Raw genomic sequence first — 21,408 nt, 5'->3', positions numbered from 1 at the left:
GCTGTGAAAGATTATTATGTTTGTAATGCTTGTTAAGAATTAAGTCATTCTTTTATTGAACTAAAGTTGAGTTTGAGAATGAGAAATAACGCACGCTGTTACGTATGAAAACTTTCCTTGAACTTACTCAAGAGATGGAAATATTCTGATGGTTTGTGGTAAACGGTGGATTCCTTTGTGCTAAATCGTGGATTCTCTATGTGCTTAATCTCATTCGAGGTAGTATAATCTTTCATAGAAATATAGAGGTTTGTTATTTGATTGAGTTGGTAATGCTCAAGAGAGATTATTGACACTAATGTGATTCACCGACAACAGAGGAGGCATTTCAATGAAAGCTGTAGCAAATAAAGCGATTGGGTTTGAGCGTGAAATCTAGTTGCTGAGAATCGCACTATGTTGGGTTGTTTGCTCTTGTTAGAAGTTTCGCTCATTGGATTAATAGTATTCATCGTCTCCATTACATTGACTAATTTAAAAGCGATAAAGGATTTAAGGTCTAGATAAAATTTTCGCACTCATAGTAGATTCCTCGCGGATGATGAATCATCATATCGCTCGTGCGACCACATATAGACTTGAGGTCAGAAATGGGGTGTTGTGATGGACTCTCCACTTCAGTTTGAGCGTTAGATCATGTGATGCATGCGCGTCTCGATTGGTGCTCATCGATGCTGTCGTAGTCGCGGACTGCGGTCGTGTGCCTGTGACGAGATAGCGCACCGCGCGGTTCTCAATCCGTGGTTTGAGCGCAATCACATGCTCCACAGGAGACTCCACCAAAAGGATTTCACCCTGTCACTATCAATTTTGTTTCAGATTGATGCATACATGTCTATATACATATGTTGGGCAGATCACTGGCATTATCGAGGAGATGCACAGGTCAGTTCAGTCTGGTGGGTCAACATGTGCCCTCACAGTGGTGCTGTATGGATGGGCTCGCGAAACTCTGCTCCCGACATCAAGGACCTTTTTGCACCACTCCTGTCAACAGCTGTTTCGGTGGACAATAGAGTCCGAGCAAACTATCACCTTATACAGAAACTAGCGCGTTGCTCAGCACTGGCTGTTTCGCTTTGACGGTTCAGCTATTTGAATACCCGCCTTCACACGATAAATACAGGCTGAAACTTCTATGGGGCAGCTCTAAAATATCGCACGACACCTGACAGTCCTTTCGTGCATGGTCTCGAATGGTTGAGGAGTTCAGATCGCGCTTCCAAGAAAGACATCAATTCTTTTCCTAACAGCAATATATAACATCGCGGTCTGGGCTCGAGGAGGCGTGCAATCCCGATCGCAGGTCAGCAGGATCTGGATCTGCTTCCTATATACTGTGCTCGCGATGCTCAATGGCGCGAACGTGGGATAAGAGACAAAGAAGGGGTGCTCAGTTGAAAATCCTCCCGTTTTGGATAGAAATTTTATATGGGATTCACGATGTCCAAAACGAAATAAAAAGGTCTGAGGGGCAGAAATAGCGTGTTATCAATTCATTTTCTCTCTATAGTATAAATACTTTCTTTTGTAAAAGCCCATATATTTTATATGTTTGTATCCTCACTAATAAACCAATTCATTGCTTTCAACTAATAAATATTTCCAAATTTTAAAAATATATAATGGCTTTCCATATAAATTAAGAATTTGTAATATAGAGAGAAGGAGAGGAGAGGGTGGAAGAGAGAGAGTGTGTGTGTGTGAGAGAGAAGAGTTAGAGACAGTGAGAGTGGAGAAGAGAGAGAGATGGTGCCATGGGTGCATAGATGTAACTCAACACCCTCCGAATATATATATATATATAACATTGAAAGTAGCTGGGGTTTACACCCCCTGATACCCCCGCTTTCTCGCAGAAAAAAGAGTCGCCAACTGAGAACTGGCGACCAGTTCTCAAGAACTCAAACAAAGACAAATGAAGGAAAAGGCTATATTTATTTCCCATACGTGTCGACGACCGATTTGAAGTCATAATGCAGATAAACTTTTTTGCACTCAAACACGTGGCTTTTTTTCCTATTAGATCAACTCATGCCTAATCACCAACCACATCATGACTTGAGTTGGAGGTCTTGCCTTCCACCTCATGTTCATTATAAACCCCTGTATGTTTTCAATTTCTATAAATAACCAAAGAGATTTTTTAAAATCCAGTAAAAATTTTAAAATATTATCGATTCAGAATTTTCAAGATTGCCTAACAAAATAAAATGGTCAGGACTTAAAGAAAAATATAGTTAGAAATTATTAATATAAATTAATTAGTGAAAAAATTATTAATTAAATAAAATTTACCAATCACTTATTCTATTCAAGATTGGATCTTTTCCATTACATTCATGTACTATTAAGAGGTGTATTTCAATTGTTGCATGTGTTAAGGTATTAACACTATATTTATATATGCTTAACATACGGATATTGTCAAGAATACCAAAAAGAAAAAAGAAGGAAATGAAATGATTAATGAAGTTTTAAAGATAATGAGCAATTTACTACTTTATCAACAGTAAAGAATAACATTTACACCTTATAATATAAAATATCTTTCAATTTATACAAGGTCAGTTTGAAAATTTTTATACTGGATAACCCAATAATAAGAAACAAAAAGAATTTATCCTGAAGTATCCACTTATCAGATTTATTATTATATTACTAATATTCAATAATTATCAAGACATGTATAGAATCGAGTTAATACTCTCCCAGATCCTGAATTTTGAACCAACTTTATTATGATATGTGATTTTATAAAAATAATAATAAAGAACCCAAAAATGTATTTTATATATATATATATTAAAAGACATGATTCAAATATACAACAAGAATAAACCTTGTATCATTAATAGTTTTATGATATATTTTGGTAAAATTTTATTATTTTTTACATGATGAATAAATCAGCACCTTATTTAATTTATGCTCACCATATATTTTTAAACAAAGTGGAACCTCGATCTTCTATAGCCTCCTAATGCTTCAACTATTGGATTATTTGATGTCTGTATCTTGGCAGGAAACACTTTCTGGCAAGCACTTACCTAATACATTTACATTTAAGGTAAGAATTTAAAAAAATAAAAAACAAAACAAAACCATATCATAACCACCGCATTGTTTCCCTTCTATCACTCCCTTTTTTTATTGTTTCCTCCGGCTTTGCTTCATCAACCCCCTTCGGCAGTCGCCGCCCAAACCACTGAACCACCAAATTTTGCTGTCGACTAAATCACCCTGAACCAATCTTTTTTCCACCTTTTCGAACCATATCTGAACCAATTTATTCCTCATTAAACCAGAGCACTCGAAAAAATTCTCTCCTTGTTCGTCTCCCTCATTCCTGACCGCTGCCTCAGTCGCCCACCAACTCAGCTGATCAGCCCTGGGCCTCCATTCTCTCGCCTTCTCTTATCGATTCCCGAAATCTTCCACGCAATCATTCAAAGTCACCGGATTATGATCTGAATCAAATTAATTTGATTTTGATCTTGTTGCTATCAAATAGAAATTTGAATGGAATAAATTAAAGTTTCTCGATGATTGATGGCTGAACTGAACTGTCTGTCATGATTTAGTATTGGCATGAATTAACTGAATCTGGGGACTCAGTTTGTTTTCAAATAATTTGTATTGACCCTGAATACTTTGGGTTTTTTGATCCGCGTTGTGTTTTCTTCAACAAAAGAATTCAGTCTTTCTTTCAGAGTTTCGTTTTGGTTTCAGTAAGATTGTGTTTGAGATTCTGCTCCTTTATCGAGGTATGTTTGATTGTAATCTGTAAGCACAACTCCTGTTTGATTTTAATTGCATGTTGCTGTTTTACTATTGTATTTAGTTCTAATCTGTGCTGCTTTAATAGGAATATATGTTTTAAAACAATCCATGCAGCACCCCATTTAGTTTTATTTCCTGCCTTTATTCCCATTTTGCATTTCACGACTCTGTATTGTCTCAAAGGAAATATCTAAGTGAACACTTTTTGTGATGTGATTCTAGTGTGATTTCAACCATGAGAGTCTGGCGCCAGGAGGCAATGACCTTTAAACTGATAAATGATCCAACCACACCTGGGCTGGTCAGAGACAGTGAGGAGGAGCCATGAATCAGAGAAATGACAAGTCTATGAATAAACCAAGAAGGACTAGCAATTAATATGAAGATAATGAAGAAAAGACACTCTAGAGCAATTAGAGAACTGTTTTAATATATGGGCTCTTTTGAAATATGAAGATGATTAATAATTTATGATTACAGAATGTTTGAGGAACTAATGAGAACTGAGAGAAATAGATATATCTGATGATTAGAGGAGTAAGATGGTGAGGAACCGAGATAGTCGAGCACCCAGCTTTCCGAAGCTTTGGTTCTTCAGATTACAATGTGTCCGCCTGAAAAGAATGTTTCTAAGAGAGTTCAAAGGAAGAATCATATATGATGACATTATCATATATAAGGAGAAGAAGGTAATTTTATGTCTCGTCATGTATATTGAAATGAATTTTTTCTGTTGTGAATTCATACTATTCATTTTAATGGCAACCTCACTAGTGATGCTATTTAGTTATTTATGTCCACATGTGTCATGGTATGCAGAAGATGATCCTGATGATGTGAATTTTGAAACCAGATTTTGGTCTTTGGGAAGGCCAGACTAGGTGGGTTCATACTTTTAGAGTTGTTAATTTGACATCCATCTAAACTTTGTTACGATTCTCAGCACATCGTGCCAATTGCATAGTTGTCTGGTATGGTTTATATGTGAGACATGATGAGACTTTAGTGCTATGGTGATAGTCAATCACGATGAGTATATTACTAGCTGATTAACATCGGGGTCAATGCTGCTTTGGCCTCAAGCTATGAGTGGTGTCAACTCTCTGGTCATCTTCTGATCTAAGTGGATTGTAATAAAGATTACCACACCTTTCCTGCTTCTTGCTGATTTACTTCCAATAGTCTGCTCACTCAGAATTGGAAACAGAAGCCAAGAAACTGTATGACTAAGAAATGGGACAGAACTCCACATCTTCTACGCTGTATCGCATATTCTCCTGTAAATTCCGCGTCGTATCGCAGGTTTTTGTTGTAGACAGATTGACATGAGTATGATAATTGAGAGTGTAGCCAGTCTTTGCATTTTGGTCTGTGTGCAGTGAAGACAAGGAAAGTTGGATTGGATTTGAGTGCTCATTAAAAACATGATCCAAATTTGTGTTCACTCCTAGGCCCACGTTTGCCTTTTGAAGACGATAAACCAAAATATTCATCACCGAACCGTCAATATAATTTTTATTGACTCAGCTGTTAGCCTTTCTTCAAAAGACAGTTTTGCTCAAATGTAGCATCATTATGCAGAAGTGTTTCTAGGCACCACGGAAGGATTTCAGTGAGATCCTTCTTACAGTCACAAAAGTCAAGTCTCGTTTGAGTGCGTCTCCTGTGTTTAAAAGCTTGTCACAACAAACATGGATACTACCTTAATTTGTTAGCCTATGTACTGTTGGCTGAAATCTACTCACGTCCAAAAGACATGGTGGCCTGGCGTTAACTTTGCACAATTTTATAGTTTTGCAGTGATTTCTCAGGCTGTTTCGCTGCGAGTGAGGGTGTTGTGTGGGTGTTGTTTGGTTGAGGAGCTGCAGCGAGAGAGGGTGGCGAGAGGAGTGCCTCACCCCTCCTCACTCGCAGTATCCACTCTCCACAGGTGGGAGTCTTTTGAGTGGGTGGTGCATTGTGGGTGCGACAAATAATGCAAAATGCGTGTGCCCTTCACCCTGTCATGGGAATTTCCTATTGTATCCTAGTGATCGTTTGCTGCCGTGAATATGTTTCATCAGGCATATTTTGTTACAATATGATAGGTATGCTTTCCAAGTATGCTTTTCACCAGCTGTTTTAAGTTTATGAAAATAAAATATGACAAAATAAGTATGTTTGAATGATCATTGGGTGTTCACATTTTAACCAATATTTGTCAATTATAAATCATGCTATTGACGGCTCCTCATCTCGAATAAATATCCCTAATTATTGTGTGTGTTTTATAATGTTTATCATATATTATATATTGTGCTATCATCATTATTCTACAATTGATTATTATATGTAATTGTACCTACCCATTCGTTGTACAGCAAAATAGTCAAATGCATTACCTGATATACTCCACCGCCACACTGCTCTTTCTCAACTAGTATAAACTACTCGCCACGCCACGAATACATTACAATATTTTCTCCAAACCCTCCCATACTCCTCTCACTCCCTCCTCCCTCACTCTCCCAGAGATCAAAGCAGGTTAAAGAACCACCGTGGAGTTTGTGCCTTAGCGTAGTTTAGCTTTGTGTGCAATTCTATAAGGGATTTCAGTGCATGAGGAAATCAATTGTGTCGCCATCATTTTCTCCTCCTTCTAGAAGTGTTCACCCTGCATACTCTTGAATCGTCTGACCGTTTGCATAATTAAGATAGTATCAATTTGGAGGAAGATTCTTGCTGTAGCTCAACTCAAATGTCTCCTTTTATCCTTGTCCATCTTAATTTAATTGTTCTTTCTGCATGTCTTCTCTCCACATCTGATTACCTTTATATTGACTTGGGTGCATCGCTCTACATGGACTCATCTGAGTTTGGAAACAGGAATGTATAAGATGACAGCATGGTGGACTGCCTCTGGAGATATATACATGATGTTTTCTTTCCTTTGTAGTGACGGTGATGTATAGAAATGTGGTGTAGCACATAAGTTGCGTATAATGATATTGAACACCAATGTGACAACCAGCTCTTTTCATCTCGATCCTGAACTGTCAGCATGATTGTTTTGTTATGTACCAGAATTTAGGAGGATCATTTCTTTTCATCACAGTAGTATTTGGTATCTTTGCTTTTCAAAGATAAACTGAGACAGAAACTCATATTCAAAAGTTGCTGGAATCAAAATTTCAAAACTGAATCGGAATGCTGAAAGTTAGGTTTAGGGGCCTATATAAGAATTCAGGTCGAATATAGTGAGAACTCCTCCTAATGGGCATGTTTCATCATATTTAAATTTTTCTAATAGTCGAACTTAGCCAGTGTCGATATGTCATGTAAACATGCTTGCTTACTGATGTACAAATGATGCGCGATTACTGAGCTAAAGTGGCTCTATTTTGGTCTACTATTGTTCACAGCGGAATTGCATTTCTGCTATTTTGGATAAACATGGAGCAAGGACTCTAACAGAGACTGAAAAGCTTTTTGTAGCTTGATTGGTGCACCTGAGGTCATAACAAGGCAGATCCTGTCTTGACCTTTTGGCTGAAAAAGGCCTTAAACGCCTCTTCGATCTCAGTCTAGTTCTAATTAAATAATTCTCTCCATCAAATTTAATATTATCAACTGAGAAGATGGAGTGGAGTTTGATAAAATTCTTTCTTTTTTGATGTTTCTTTTTAATCTTCAATTTGTTCTGTTGCTTCTACTCTTAGGGTGTTGCTATTGATCGGTTGCTTACAACAAATCTGAACTCTGATGATCTCTTATGGGTGCTTTGGGAGCTTTGTGATATTTCCAGGTAGGTTGTAGTTTTTAAAAAGTTTTCATCCTGTGTATCCCTGAAAGAAACAGCTGATTTCATGTATACCCCTCAAAAGAAAGGCTTTCTTGTTCTTGTATAGCCCTCTAGAATAGGATTCTTTTTAAGACTATAAATTTTCTTGATTTTTCTACTTTGATTTAAAAGTCATATCGTATGATGTGCCATTTTATACTATTTTATTTATTTTCCATAACCTTAGGGTTTAAATGCATAAATTCTATTAATGTTAGGTTTTTGGCTGTTATATGTGAATTTCTTAAATTTTAAGGGCTTGTGTGAAAACCATCACACATTGTAAGCTATTGCGGGCCTACAGATTTATTTATTTATTATTATTATTATTATTTTTTGGGTCGTTTCGCTATTAATTGTTTTTATTTTATTGAATGAGTGGGTGACATGGGTCAGAGCGCCATACAGGAAAGAATCTCATTGTTTGATGGTTTTTAGGGTATAGAGGAAATTTTAACCATTTCTTAGGGGGCCTTCGGGTTGGAACCCCTTTTTTTTTTGTTTTTTCAATTTTCATTCTTTGGTTCAATATTTGAATTTTTATGAGGGTCATGTAACTAATATGCAGGTCTGAACCTGGTCGTGAAGCAATACTATCCATTGCTAACTTTTCAGAGGTATGCTACTACAAACAATTGGTCTTTCTTTTATTATAAGCTATTTATGGACTACTGACATATATTATAACTGTATAGGCAGTTGCTATTCTGATTGATGCATTGCACTCTTTCAAGAGTTCAGAGACAATTGAAAGTGGTGAGCTATGAGTCCTTTGAGTTTTGTCTGCTCTACTTTATATATATATATATATATATATATTTGTGCCACATGTTTCATTCAGCCTAGATTTGATCATGTCGTTTTTAATTGTAGGAACTCTGCAATCGAGCCTTGCTATCTTTCATTCTGCTTCAGAGATTCTTGAAGTTCTTGTTGCAGACTCAACTTCATCATCTCTTACATCATGGATCGGGCATTCTGTGGAACTCCAGAAGGCTTTGTGCTCTTCTTCTCCGGGGTCCAATAGAAAGGATGCCCCAACAAGATTATTTGGATGGGTTGATGCTGGTGTTGTTTATTACCGAAATGGTGCCATTGGGCTTCTCAGATATGCAGCTGTTTTAGCTTCTGGTGGAGATGCTCAACTTACTTCAACTAATGGACTAGTGTCAGATGCAATTGATGCAGAGAATATTGTTGGGGATTCAGCTATGGATCCTGATACTCATGTTGTTGATAATCTACTTGGGAAACTGGTTTCAGACAAATACTTTAATGGCACTTCACTTCATAATAATTCTATAATTAAATTAACCACATCATTTCGTATTTTGGCGTTTATATCTGAAAATTCTGTAAGTTTTTCTCATTTCACAGATTATGAGTACATACATCTTTGCGTTGGTATTTGACATATTCTGTTGAATCAGGCTGTCGCTGCTTCTCTGTATGAAGAAGGTGCTGTGACACTTGTATATGTAGTCCTTATCAATTGTAAATCTATGCTTGAGCGATTGTCTAGTTCTTATGGTGAGTTTATTTTACTTAAATCTTGTTCTGTATATTTGGTGGTTCTCTTTAAGGATTACAAAGTATTTTTGCATATTGGTTCATTTATAATTTTGATTGTCTTAATGAAAGGGATGATACCTCATTTTTTTCTGTTAGATGATTACTTGTGGCTCATGTATGCCATATTGTCAAATAACTTAAGACGTTTTATCTTTTTGGTGACATGAGTTCTACCTTACTGTTTATTGGTTTAAAGTTTTAATTCCCTGTTGACATGACAATACGTGTGCACACGCAGCACACCTACATTTCCCCAAGCACCCATTTGTTTCCTTAGTATTTGGTGGTTGTATGGTGGTTTGTGTAAACACAAAATTTTTAACATTAATGCTTTAGTTCTAACGTAATGCACTTGTACAATGGTTGAGCACTTATTTTCGACATTTTGTCAATGCGAGTTTTGCACCACCATGCCTGGTTCTGATATGTCCATGTGCATTTGAATTTTGCCTGTAACACTTGCCCTTTTGGTTATTGCTTCAGCCCAGAAACTCATGTATTGGTGATGATTTCTTGAGCTTGTGGCCATGTGTTTCTATATGCTTACACAAGTGCAAGATCTCGTTTGTGAATTATTAACAAACATTATCATATTCTATTTTGGTCCGTATCTGTGGAGACCATTTATAAATGTATATGCTTAAATATTATTTCTGCTATTAGATTTAAAATTTACCAGAGTTTCTTTCAATTTTCTTTTCCTCTTATTGTTTTATGTTAATTTTCATTTTCAGATCACCTTGTTGATGAAGGAGCAGAATGCAACTCTACTTCAGATTTACTTTTGGAGCGCAGTCATGAACAAAGCATAATTGATCTCCTCATTCCTTCTCTTATCTTACTTATGAACCTTCTGAAGAAACTCAAGGTATGTCTTCTTGTTATTAATGTAATGGACAAGATTTACTCTACTTCATAGTTCTTATGAAGGATGCTTTGATATGAAAGTAAAAATCACTAAGATTTTGCAAGCCATTTTGTTTCATGACTCACTTTGGCAAGACCATTCTCTTTCATTTTAATTTACTTTTATAGGGACATTGTGCATTTCTGATGTTTGTGTATTATGAGATGTATCTTAACAAAGAAGAGATGCAATAGGAAAGTTGGTGGATAAGTCTTCATTGCTTGCTCGAGTGGCCTTAGTGCCGTACCATTTCCAATCTTTTCAATGTAGATCTTAGTTTAAATGTTAAATAGTAGGTGAAGTTGCTCAAGCAATCAGCTAACTGGGAATTTTTTTTAAACATTCCGTCAGCTATTTTCAGCGGAAATTCTTCCAGAAAGAATTCAGGAAGAGTGTTGTTTTGTGAAAAATTTTAAAACTTGAGTTTTGTCCTTTTCTCTTTGTCGAAGGTGATAATTTTGCATGATTGTTTGTTGGTTATGCATGTTTTGAGACCTTTATTATCCTACTACGTTTTCTTGGTCTTCAGCAGTTGCTTTAGAAGTTAGTTATTTTTAAGCTTACATATCTTATGAACAAGGAATTTGCTGATTAGAGCGCCTGAATAATTAATAAGCTTTGATGATAGGATCAAACCTTTTCTTACTGCCTGACTGTCACAACAATGGCAGTGACCACAACACAAATAATTTTGCAGTTCTTGAATATTATGGGGTCAGATATATTAAATTTAAGAAAATCTATTTCAGCAGGAATTCATCTAATATCTCTAATATCTTGCAAGACATAAACACTCAGCATTTATCAGATTATCTTGTTCTGCAACATATATGATTTTAGCTGGTCACTTCCTCTCGGAAGATGTGTATTTATATCTTCATTAGCTTCCAGACATATATTTGAATTATTAGGGGCACTTTCGATACTGTTCTCTTTTGTCTGCAACTTTTTATTAATGTAATGGTATTGATAAATTAAATTTATAATAGATCAGTTGTCATAGTTGTATCTGTGAATGAATATGTGATATTTTGTATGTCTTGGATTAGCAACTAGATTAATGATGTTATATCATTCTCTTATTCATAGGAAGCCAAGGAGCAGCATCGCAATAAAAAGTTACTCAATGCTCTTCTGCAGTTGCATCGAGAAGTGAGGTGAACCAATATATATATATATATAAATCTTCGGTTTTTCCTCTGACGTTTTTGTGATTATAATTGCACTCCTAATTAGTGCAGCCCAAGATTGGCAGCAAGTTCTGCAGATTTATCATTTCCTTGCTCGAGCTCAGCACTTGGTTTTTCCGCTGTTTGTCATCTTCTGGCATCCACACTTGCTTGCTGGCCAGTGTTTGGTTGGACTCCTGGTTTGTTTCACCGTCTGCTGGAAAGTGTTCAAGCTACCTCGATATTAGCACTGGGTCCAAAGGATGCCTGCAGTTTGCTTTGTCTCTTGGTATGAATACCTTTCTGGTTCGCAGCTTCTATGCTTGATCAACGATTGCTGACTTACTGGAATGACAAAGAAAAACAAAATGAAATGAAAACAAATAGTGCCTTCTATTGCGGCTTTGTTGTATACCATATAAATAACTCTAGAGTTGTTAATATTTTCATACCTATCTGTTTCAGGGTGATCTATTACCCATGGAAGATATATGGCAATGGAGAAATGAAATGCCTCGATTAAGTGTACTTAGAGCTTTGAGTGTCGGGACAATACTAGGACCTAGAGCAGAGCAATGTGTGAACTGGTATTTGCAGCCCGAACATCTTGCGGTATTGCTTGTTCGATTAACGTCCCAGCTTGAGAGAATCGCAGAACTAGTCCTGCAATTTGCTTTTGCTGTAAGTATGACAACAACAAGGCCATTCTTCTCTTTATCTTCTTTCAGTGTAGACTCATGCTTAACTGATTTCTCACTATGCCATCTTATGATAATGCTTTTCTGACTTCATTTCAATTATATCCAAAAGGCCTTGGTTGTCATACAAGACATGCTTCGAGTTTTCATTGTTCGTGTTGCATGCCAAGGAAATGAGTATGCAATTACTCTCCTACGACCAATAATGTCTTGGTTGGATACCCACATTAGCCAAACGTCATTGTCTGACACAGATATGTTTAAGGTGATTCTTTTTTTTAACTTTGTGTTTCAAGTTGAATGTGATATGATCTATACTATTTACTTCTTCTCAGGTGCATAAATTGCTTAATTTCATTGCGAGCTTGTTGGAGCATCCTTGTGCTAAGGTTTGCTGGTCCCTTTTTGCAGACATACCCAACCCAACAGACATTTGAATGATTTTGTGTGAAATTGTTTATGATTTATCCTCTATTTTTCCAGACTTTATTATTGGAGGTGGGAATTTTACAAATCCTTGAGAAAACACTGAAAAGATGTGGCAATGTATCTCAGTTAGATGGAAATGTAAATCAAGAGGGGAATTTTTCTTTAAAAAGTTTTTCGTTACTTAGTTGGTGCCAGCCCGCATTCAAATCTTTGGCATTGATTTTCAGTTCGGGGTGAGTCTAAGATCATGTTTTAGCTTATTTCTGAAATTATATGTATATTTGCAGATAAAATATCTGGCTATCTATATTTCTTGTCTAGGTGCTTCCATGATGATGTAAGCATTGATACCTGTTCCAAGATTTGTTTTCATCTTCTAAAACTATGCGAGGTAAGCTAATTTATTTTATTCTTTATTTTGTGTTGATAATTTCAGTGTTCTGCTTACTGAAAGATCTAAGGCTGTGTTCTGCTTTAAGTTTGCAACACCTGCAAGTTTAGAGGATGCAGGCAAAAGAAGAAAGAAAGAAAAAAGAAGAGTCAACTTTCGTCCATTTACACCTCACTCACTTCTATCTCTCTGCCTAAGTACTTCCCCTCTCTTTGCCTCAGCGGTTCTCCTCATCCTTTTTGCCCCCCATAGTCTTGAACTCATTTCTTCATTTTAAGCAATGGATCCTTCTCATATCTTACTTGACACTCTACCAGTAAAATGGTTTAATTTTATAAACAAGATCTGTTAAAAATATTTACATCAGAAACTGAAAGTTGTTTTTAGAAAAACAAGCAGAAAATGAAAAATCTACCATTTCAAAGAAAAGTATACCCTTATTTTTCTATTTCCATTCCTTGGAGAAGGATTCCTTTTAATCTATATTTATAAAGCATTTTTCTGTCCGGAATGATTTATATATATATATGTATTTTTTTTGATATGTGGATGTAGTTAATCAATTAGTATAAGATGCGGTCTAAGTTGCTGAACTGAATATTGTGTGACATTTAAACTGGTTGCCTTTGAGAAATGCCAAAATTTCATTTGTAATTTCTGATATTCTGCAATTTCATTGCTGCTGTTTTTGTTATGTCTGGCTTCCTTTGCTTAATACTTGTAGATAAACCATTGTTCCAAGATATTTCTATTTTAAATGATAAATGAATTTGGGGACACTAAAAAAATGTTGTACGGTACTATTTGTCATCTTACGACATCAAATTCCATTTCAGAATCATGAATAGTGTTCTGAATTTCTCTTGTAACCTATGGATTCCACAATTTCATTCCAGCCATTTTCAGTAGTTCTGGCTGCCTTTTCTTTTTCTTTTTTCTTTTTTAATATTATTTTTATATTTTTATAAACCACAATTTGCGTCTCTAGCAGATCATGGCTTGTAAATTATTTTTTGTCTTATGATAATGAACTTGTTCACACCATAAATTGCTATCTAACGCTATTGATTATCATGTCGTCACAAGCATATGTCTGACCTGTGTGGGCACTGTACTAGAGCGTAAGATACACCTTGGAGTATACAAGGTTTCTAGATGATCTTTACTACGTAGTTTTTATGATCACCGGGGCACCATATTTAATTAATTCTGTGTATTTTTTATTAAATATTCATAAACATCCATCATTACACAAGTATAATTTTAATGGTAAAATATTAATTATTTATCAGTTAAGTCAAAGGTTGGTCAACTTAAGCGAAGGTATTCCATTTAAAAAATTGGATGACTAAATCCCAAACCCAACTTAAACACAACCTAATGCCATGCCTATGCTTTTGAACAATATTTAGTGGGATCATTGTTGAAAATTATCAAACAAATTCAAGAGAACACAACATTTTTTAAAAACTCAAAAATTGTTGATCTACTAAAGCATGAATCGTCAATAGCTTGAGTGTGAAACTATTTCCTCAACATAAAATTTGGGCATGAACCTATTCATCAGAAAGTTTCTGTTTATTCTTCTGTTTTTTTTGCTCATGTTTCATTCTCATTCTCATTTCTCTTCTATTCATTTTAACTTGCACTATTGTATGTTCTAGGTTTTCTTTCTATAATCGATTTGGGCCTGTGATTTTGAATTAGTTTGGGCCATGCTGAGGTATCTAAAATCAGACTAACATATGTATGTTTCAATCGCTGCCACAGAGCTTGTTTTGTGTTTCAGGAGGCTTATCAATTCTTTCATGATAAATTGCCCAGTGCCTAGGTAGTTGCAACTCCAAAACGACCTAGGCAGTACCTTTATCAGTTCTATGTGTCAGTACCTTGAATCTTTGATCTGTGGTAACCTCGAGCGGGGAAGAAACTTTACTAGCTTCTTAATATCCCCAGTTTATTTATCTTGTTGGTGTCTCCAGAAACAATCCTTTCTCATCGTTCCCAGTGTCCTTGTTTGTTTTTTCTGCAAGGCATCTATCTTATTTTCAGATGCTGTCTCAAGCATTGCATAAGATGTCAGATCCATCTTTTTTGATGATATTCAGTTCTATCTTTGAATATTGTTTACCAGATCAAGCATCACTGGAACTGGGATATAGATTCTTATAAAAGGTAATAGTTGGGCTTAGTCTTGTTATGTGATTTTGGAGTGATGTAATAGCATAAAACTTGTTGGTGCACAGAGTTTGAGGAACCAGAAGAGGCCCGGATGAGGAAAACCAATGATATAGAAAATGTTGATTCTGTAACATTTTCTTATAAGAAATGTAATTTTTGAGCAACCAATCAAATATCTGCTGGTTCTAAGTATGCTTGATTTATGTCATTGGCTGTTGTTAAAGCTTCATTGTGTTAAGATTACTAATCATGGGATCATTGTCTGGGAACTAATCTAGATTGTTGGCATTTAGACTTTTCATTTAGGTCGATGCCCTTTCTTTGTGAATATTTTCTTGTCAGTTTGTTACAAAAATAATGACTCAAAAGAGTCAATGCCAACCCCGTCAATGTCAATATTTTTTGTTTATACATTAGTTCACTGCTAATCTTATTTTCTGTTATTGAATGATTGGCTGGACCTTCTTTGTTTTCTATGGTAATTTTTTTTTTATAGAAATAATTATGTGTTTCTCTCTAATTCAAGTACTGTTTCTCCAACTGAAGGTGGAAGATTCGAATTTCTTTTGCGTTGTTTAGATATATTATCATTGGATTTATTGTTATCATTGTGGTGATATATGTTGTCTGTGTTGTTTTTTATTTTGTGGTTTAGAGTATTGCATTTACAATGAAACATATATATATATATATATATATATATATATGAGTATGCACATATGTATCTATTGTTTCTGTTTCCTGATTGTGTAATTCTTCTTTCCTTCTTTGTGTTTATCAGTCCTTTGTTGATGTCAGAGTTTTGTGCAAATGTTACCAGAAATAATTGTGTTGCTTGTAGTTTTCTTTATGACTGATTTAGAACTTATTCTTTAATAATTTGATTGACTGTATTTTTCTTTGGTGATAGATCTTACCTGTTGGACGAGAACTACTAGCATGCATCATAACCTTAGAGAAGTTATCTTCATGCCATCAGGGAAGAAGTGTCATCACATCTGTTTGTTTTCAATCTGGTTCTTCCACTGAGGGACAGGAACCAAATGAAAATCATCCTAATGGAAATGTATCTGGTTTGCATGATTTGACGTGGTCATCGCCTTTTCTCAATTGCTTGAAAAAGCTATTGCAGCTTCTTGATTCTAAGGACTCTACTTCAATGTTTGACGTTGAGACAGTATATGCATTGGCCTTTTGTGCCACTAGCCTTTTGGCAGAAGGTAGCAAGTAAGTCTTTGATATTAATTTCCTCCTTTTTTTTATATGGCGTTCTTTTGTTGGTGTTGTTCTTTCTTTAATTACTTAGTAGCAGATTCTCTTTAATGGCAGGAAGTTTGTTGAGACTGAGGAATAAATAGTATACCCAGTGATTTATATTTTCAATTCATTTTCATTTGTGATGTCTATTTGTCCAAATGAGTCAGTACTTAAGCTATGACTTGTGCTAGATAAGTGCTAATTATTCTAATTGTGTTCACTACATCTAATCATGAAGCCATGGCCTCTGTGGACTAACCCTAAGTTTGTTCAGCCATTTTTGAGTGAATATAAGAATTCATTTGATTTCAACCGCCTTTTGGCCATGATCATTTTCTACTTGTGACTCATGTCCTTCAAGTTAAGTTTTACCATACTCTAGTTATCAGAAGTCACAAATTGCCATGCAGTTTGTATTTGTTATTTAATGCCAACTATTCAGCAAGTGATTTGTATGTTTTAGGTGGCAAGTTCTTTATTTTAATATTTTTCTTGGTCTTTGGTTTGTTAGTTCTGATGGACTGCCTGCATTGAAGTCCCTTTTTGGACTTCCAACTGATCTGGACAGTGAGGAATTGCCTTATGCTGAGAAATTAAATGAGTTGCATGAACTGATTGAAAAATTAGAGCAAAGATTTAGTGATGATGAGTATTTATCTTCTTCAAGTGGGGAAAGCACTTTGCATCAGGTAGGATCAATATCGGTGCTTTCTTTTGATTTTGTTGTTGACCATTAAGCATGTAGTGTGTGAAGCTGAGATTTTTTGACAGGTTAAAGAATCTTTGAAATCAATACTAATGTTGCTGGAGAGCTCTGCAAATTCATCTTCTGTGTTGGAAGGAATTACTTTGGGTGATGGCTTTAATTCACCAAGTGATGTTGCGAAGTCCGTGACCATTACATCCAAACTGATGCAATTGGTACCTCTGACTTCTATGTATGATGCAGAGGCATTGTCTTTTTCGCATGTCTGGAATGCTGACAATGATGTTTCGTCAGGAAGTTTTGCAGAGAAATTTGTATGGGAGTGCCCTGATTCCCCACCTGATAGACAGATAACACCTGTTCTACCTCTGAAAAGGAAGCAATCATCAACAGAAGGTACTGGCCGGCGTCTACGAGATAATTCAGGTTCAGAACCTGTTGTCTCGATAATTCCATCCCGAGGTCTTACTACACCCAGTGTGTCTTCTGGCCCCACTCGTAGAGACACCTTCCGACAACGAAAGCCTAATACTAGCAGACCTCCTTCCATGCATGTTGATGATTATGTTGCCCGAGAGAGAAATATTGATAATGCAAGTAGTGCAACAAATGCTGTTAGTACCTCCCAGCGAGGAAGCGGGCGACCTCCATCTATTCATGTGGATGAATTTATGGCAAGGCAGAGAGAGCGTCAGAATGCCATGCCTGTGACAATTGGGGATTTATCTCAAGTCAAGGATGCTTCACATGCCAGGATTTCATCACTAGACAATCCTGATAAGTTGGAAAAATCACGTCAGCTAAAGACTGAACTTGATGATGATCTTCAAGAGATAGATATTGTGTTTGATGAGGAGCCCGAAACTGATGATAGACTTCCTTTTCTTCAACCAGATGATAATTTGCAACCTGCTCATGCGGTTGTGGGCGAAGGTTCTCCAGGTTCGGTTGTGGAGGAAAGTGAAGGTGATACAAAGCAGACCGTTCACCTATCTCATGCAGGTACACCAACGTCTGAGCGTGAGGTTCCACATTCAGAAATGCCTTTGAGAAGATCAGCTTCTAGAACAGAAATACTAATGACTAGAGAACCTAGTCCTTCTCAGAAAAAATTCGGGCAATCTGGCATGGATAGAATTGTCCTTCAAGAGCAATCTGATGAATCAAAATATGCTTCTCCCATTGTGGGTTCAAAAGGTTTTGATATGCTTTCATCAGCAAATACTTTTTTACCTCCACACTTGTCGAATGTCACTTCTGCATCATCATCACAATCATTTGCTCCACCAAATTATTACCAAAGGGGCAGCCCGCAGAAAGGTTCAAATGGCCTTTTAGGTGTCGGGTTTCAAGGCTACCCTGAACAGAAGCTTCCTGTGAACCAACCACCTTTACCCCCAATGCCTCCTCCAAGTCGTCCCACTGTGCCAGCTCAAACTTCTGAGGCAGTGCAAAGTCATTCATCACCTTATGTTCACACTGTAAGAGACATCCAACCACCACTTCCCTCTGGATTTCCACTACAAGTTGTTAGTATCAGTGGCATTAATACTGCCATTGGACTCCATGTAAGTGGAGAAGATTGTTTACATCGGAGCCCCTCTTTATTAGTTAATTTGCTTCTAACGTCATTGTCATTTTTGACTTAATGAGTTTTGCATTTTGCAGCATACAGAAAATGCACCTTCAGTTGGCAACAATTCAGTAGCAGCTTTAACAGCTTCCCAGCCGACCATGGACTCCAAATATCCATGGAATATGCCTTCCTCAGGTTCAAAATTGCAAGCAGAAAACTTTAGTTCCACTACCTCCATACGACCTATGCCTCCACTTCCCCCTTTACCACCACCTTTCTCCTCTCCAATGGCACAATCATCCACAGCAAATTCTAGCCCTCAGACTTCTTTCTTTGGTCAGAATGTTACTGGTGGATCCCAGCCTCCTTCACATTCCACAGCTTTAGATTCAAGTTTAGCAAATTTTCCTCCTGGGGGTGGTGTTGCTTCATTCTCACTTCCACAGTTCTCTCCATCTCTTATGATCAGTAGGCCTTCATTATCTGGAGCTGTCTTCAACTCTGTAACCCAGCAGCATGCTCAAAACTCATCAAGCCTATCTCAAACAACTCCTAATCATCAGACCAATATTCAATTATTGCAACCACGGCCGCCGCCCCCTCCTCCACCGCAACTGCCTAGACCTCCACATCCTCCACAACATTCATTGCCTCCCATCCAGGTCTCACAGCAACAATCTGAACAAGCAATACCGTTGCAGAACACATATCAAGTTCAGATGCAGTCCATGCAAATTCCTCAGCAGCTTCAAATTCCTCAACTACAGTTTTATTATCAGCACCAGCAGCAGGAGCCCCTTATCCAAACAATGCAGCCATTGCTTGAGCAGACTCAACCGCCAGTTGTTCAATCTGATAGTGGAGCCCAACAGCAAATGGATCCAGGAATGACATTGCAACAATACTTCTCTTCACCAGAAGCTATACAGGTTAACACCAGTACATTCTATCATTTACTTGCATTGAGATGATTTCCACTTGTTTAAAGTTTGCATCTGAAAATGACTTGCCTCTTTATTTTTGCAGTCTCTCTTAAGTGACCGGGATAAGCTCTGCCAGCTCTTGGAGCAGCATCCTAAATTAATGCAAATGCTTCAGGTCCGAGGGAAATTCATTTTCTCATTTCTTTTTAATGATTTCTCTGCTTATCATCTTATTACTACAATGGCATGTTTTAATCTTTTGAGTTTGCTGATAGTAAGTCACGCTGGACTCATGCTTGCCTTGGTGGGAATCCATCTTGGTATCTAATATAGCTAAGCCTGTGCCTGAAATGGGCATATGATGTTTTTGTTAATAACTTGAAGTCTGAGCTATGTTTTAGTCAAAGTCAGGCTAGCAAATTGTATAATAGAAGTCACTAAGTTGAGAAGTCGAACCAAACTTTTTAATTGCCTCTGGCCTTGTTAGGTACTTGTATTATGTTAAAGGGTGTGCTCCAGTTTGTGACTATGGAAACTTTTTAGGTGCTCTTTCTGAGATCTCAGTTTGTGTTATCGTGACCTTTCATATTTGAGTTCACCTTATTAGCTGCTAGCATATGGCTAAGGCTTTTCAGACTTTTAAGCAATTGAGGGACATTCTCTGAAGTACTGGGTCCTTTCTAAATTCTTATGATAAATGTTGTTTCTATGATCTTTTAGCTGTTTCCAGGACCTTTTGAAATTCTTATGACAAATATTTTTTTTCTTTCTTTTTTGATTTTGGTTTGATACGGTGGGTTGCTTTAGACAAATTGCAGGGTTTCTTAGTTTGGCTTTTCAGACTTTTAAGCAATTGAGGGACATTCTCTGAAGTACTGGGTCCTTTCAAAATTCTTATCATAAATGTTGTTTCTATGATCTTTTAGCTGTTTCCAGGACCTTTTGAAATTCTTATGACATTTTTTTTTTTCTTTTTTTATTTTGGTTTGATACGCTGGTATGCTTTAGCCAAATTGCAGAGTTTCTTAGTTTCCTTTGTAATGATTTTCGACTGGTACTCATTGGTTCCATCTTACTTCAACTAACATTTATTTTTCTATATTATTTTGTACAACAGGAAAGGTTGGGCCAGCAGTAGGAAGTATTGATTAAAAAAAATGATTACATGAAGGATATGAAACCACTGAGATTGTCTAATCTGTCCAATGCATCAAACTCATTCCTGGAGAAGATCTTGTGCCTGTTTGGCTTAATTGGTGTCCCAGCAATCACAAAGCAAGATGACCAGTTTGCACAGGCTTTTGTGGGGTGGCACAAGACCATCGTTTTGGATTCACGCTGGCCAATCTAAGAGTCTGGTATTGGGATGATCCAAGCTGTAACATTGCCTGAATTTCTCAGTGTGTGAAGAAGCATCTCCCACTGCCTGTTGCACATGTATTTTATCGTCTGTACGATGTGTACGATTGATGTGTACTATAGGGGGCATTCCCCAACCCTTTTTATTAGGAATTTTTGTATGAAACATATAGGTATGAAGCACTTCAGTTTTATTTTTCGAGCTTGCCATGACCCTTACAGGGGACGCAAAGCCCCTAAAGCCGCCTTTATTAGCCATTGTGTTCTATTGGTATTTTCATGTCTGAGCTTGCATCTGGTGTTTTTGAGTGCCATGTTTTGACAATGGTTTTTATCATATTTTCTTCGCCAGTGAGCTATCAGGTGTACGTAGGCTGGACAAATTTCCTTTGCCTGTTAGAGGTCAGGTGCTTTTTATTGTATGGTCTTTGCTATGTATCTGGGGATTGTAAGATTTTGTGTGATTTTGTTGAGTATTTAGGTTTTTATACTGCAAATTTAGAGTGAAATTTTGTGAATGTGTTTCTTATATTTTAGCCTGAAATAGTCGCCCACGTTTGCTTGGCTAATTAAGTACGCTGTTGTATTTTGCTACTTTGGATGCGGCGTTTGGTTTTTAGAGATCTTTGTTTTACTC

At 36.7% G+C, this 21,408-nt stretch overlaps 1 protein-coding gene across 1 annotated transcript; it reads left to right on the top strand.

Annotated features, from left to right (window-relative positions):
* The first annotated feature begins 4,325 nt into the window (after nt 1–4,325).
* LOC120267215 (protein virilizer homolog) lies at nt 4,326–21,055 on the top strand. The gene is made up of 22 exons (XM_039274907.1): nt 4,326–4,472; nt 5,595–5,713; nt 5,871–5,883; nt 7,482–7,567; nt 8,172–8,220; nt 8,299–8,359; nt 8,477–8,958; nt 9,034–9,133; nt 9,910–10,043; nt 11,172–11,239; nt 11,324–11,540; nt 11,717–11,932; nt 12,062–12,214; nt 12,285–12,338; nt 12,433–12,611; nt 12,700–12,769; nt 15,861–16,177; nt 16,719–16,896; nt 16,979–18,481; nt 18,582–19,418; nt 19,516–19,587; nt 20,530–21,055. The coding sequence occupies exons 1-22, from the start codon at nt 4,326–4,328 to the stop codon at nt 20,548–20,550; spliced, it is 5,076 nt and encodes a 1,691-aa protein (XP_039130841.1). The 3' UTR covers nt 20,551–21,055.
* The last annotated feature ends 353 nt before the right edge of the window (nt 21,056–21,408 follow it).

This window comes from Dioscorea cayenensis, chromosome 8 (assembly GCF_009730915.1).
Source record: "Dioscorea cayenensis subsp. rotundata cultivar TDr96_F1 chromosome 8, TDr96_F1_v2_PseudoChromosome.rev07_lg8_w22 25.fasta, whole genome shotgun sequence".
In the NCBI taxonomy this organism is placed as follows: Eukaryota; Viridiplantae; Streptophyta; class Magnoliopsida; order Dioscoreales; family Dioscoreaceae; genus Dioscorea; species Dioscorea cayenensis.
This window is presented reverse-complemented; position numbering and strand designations above follow the sequence as displayed.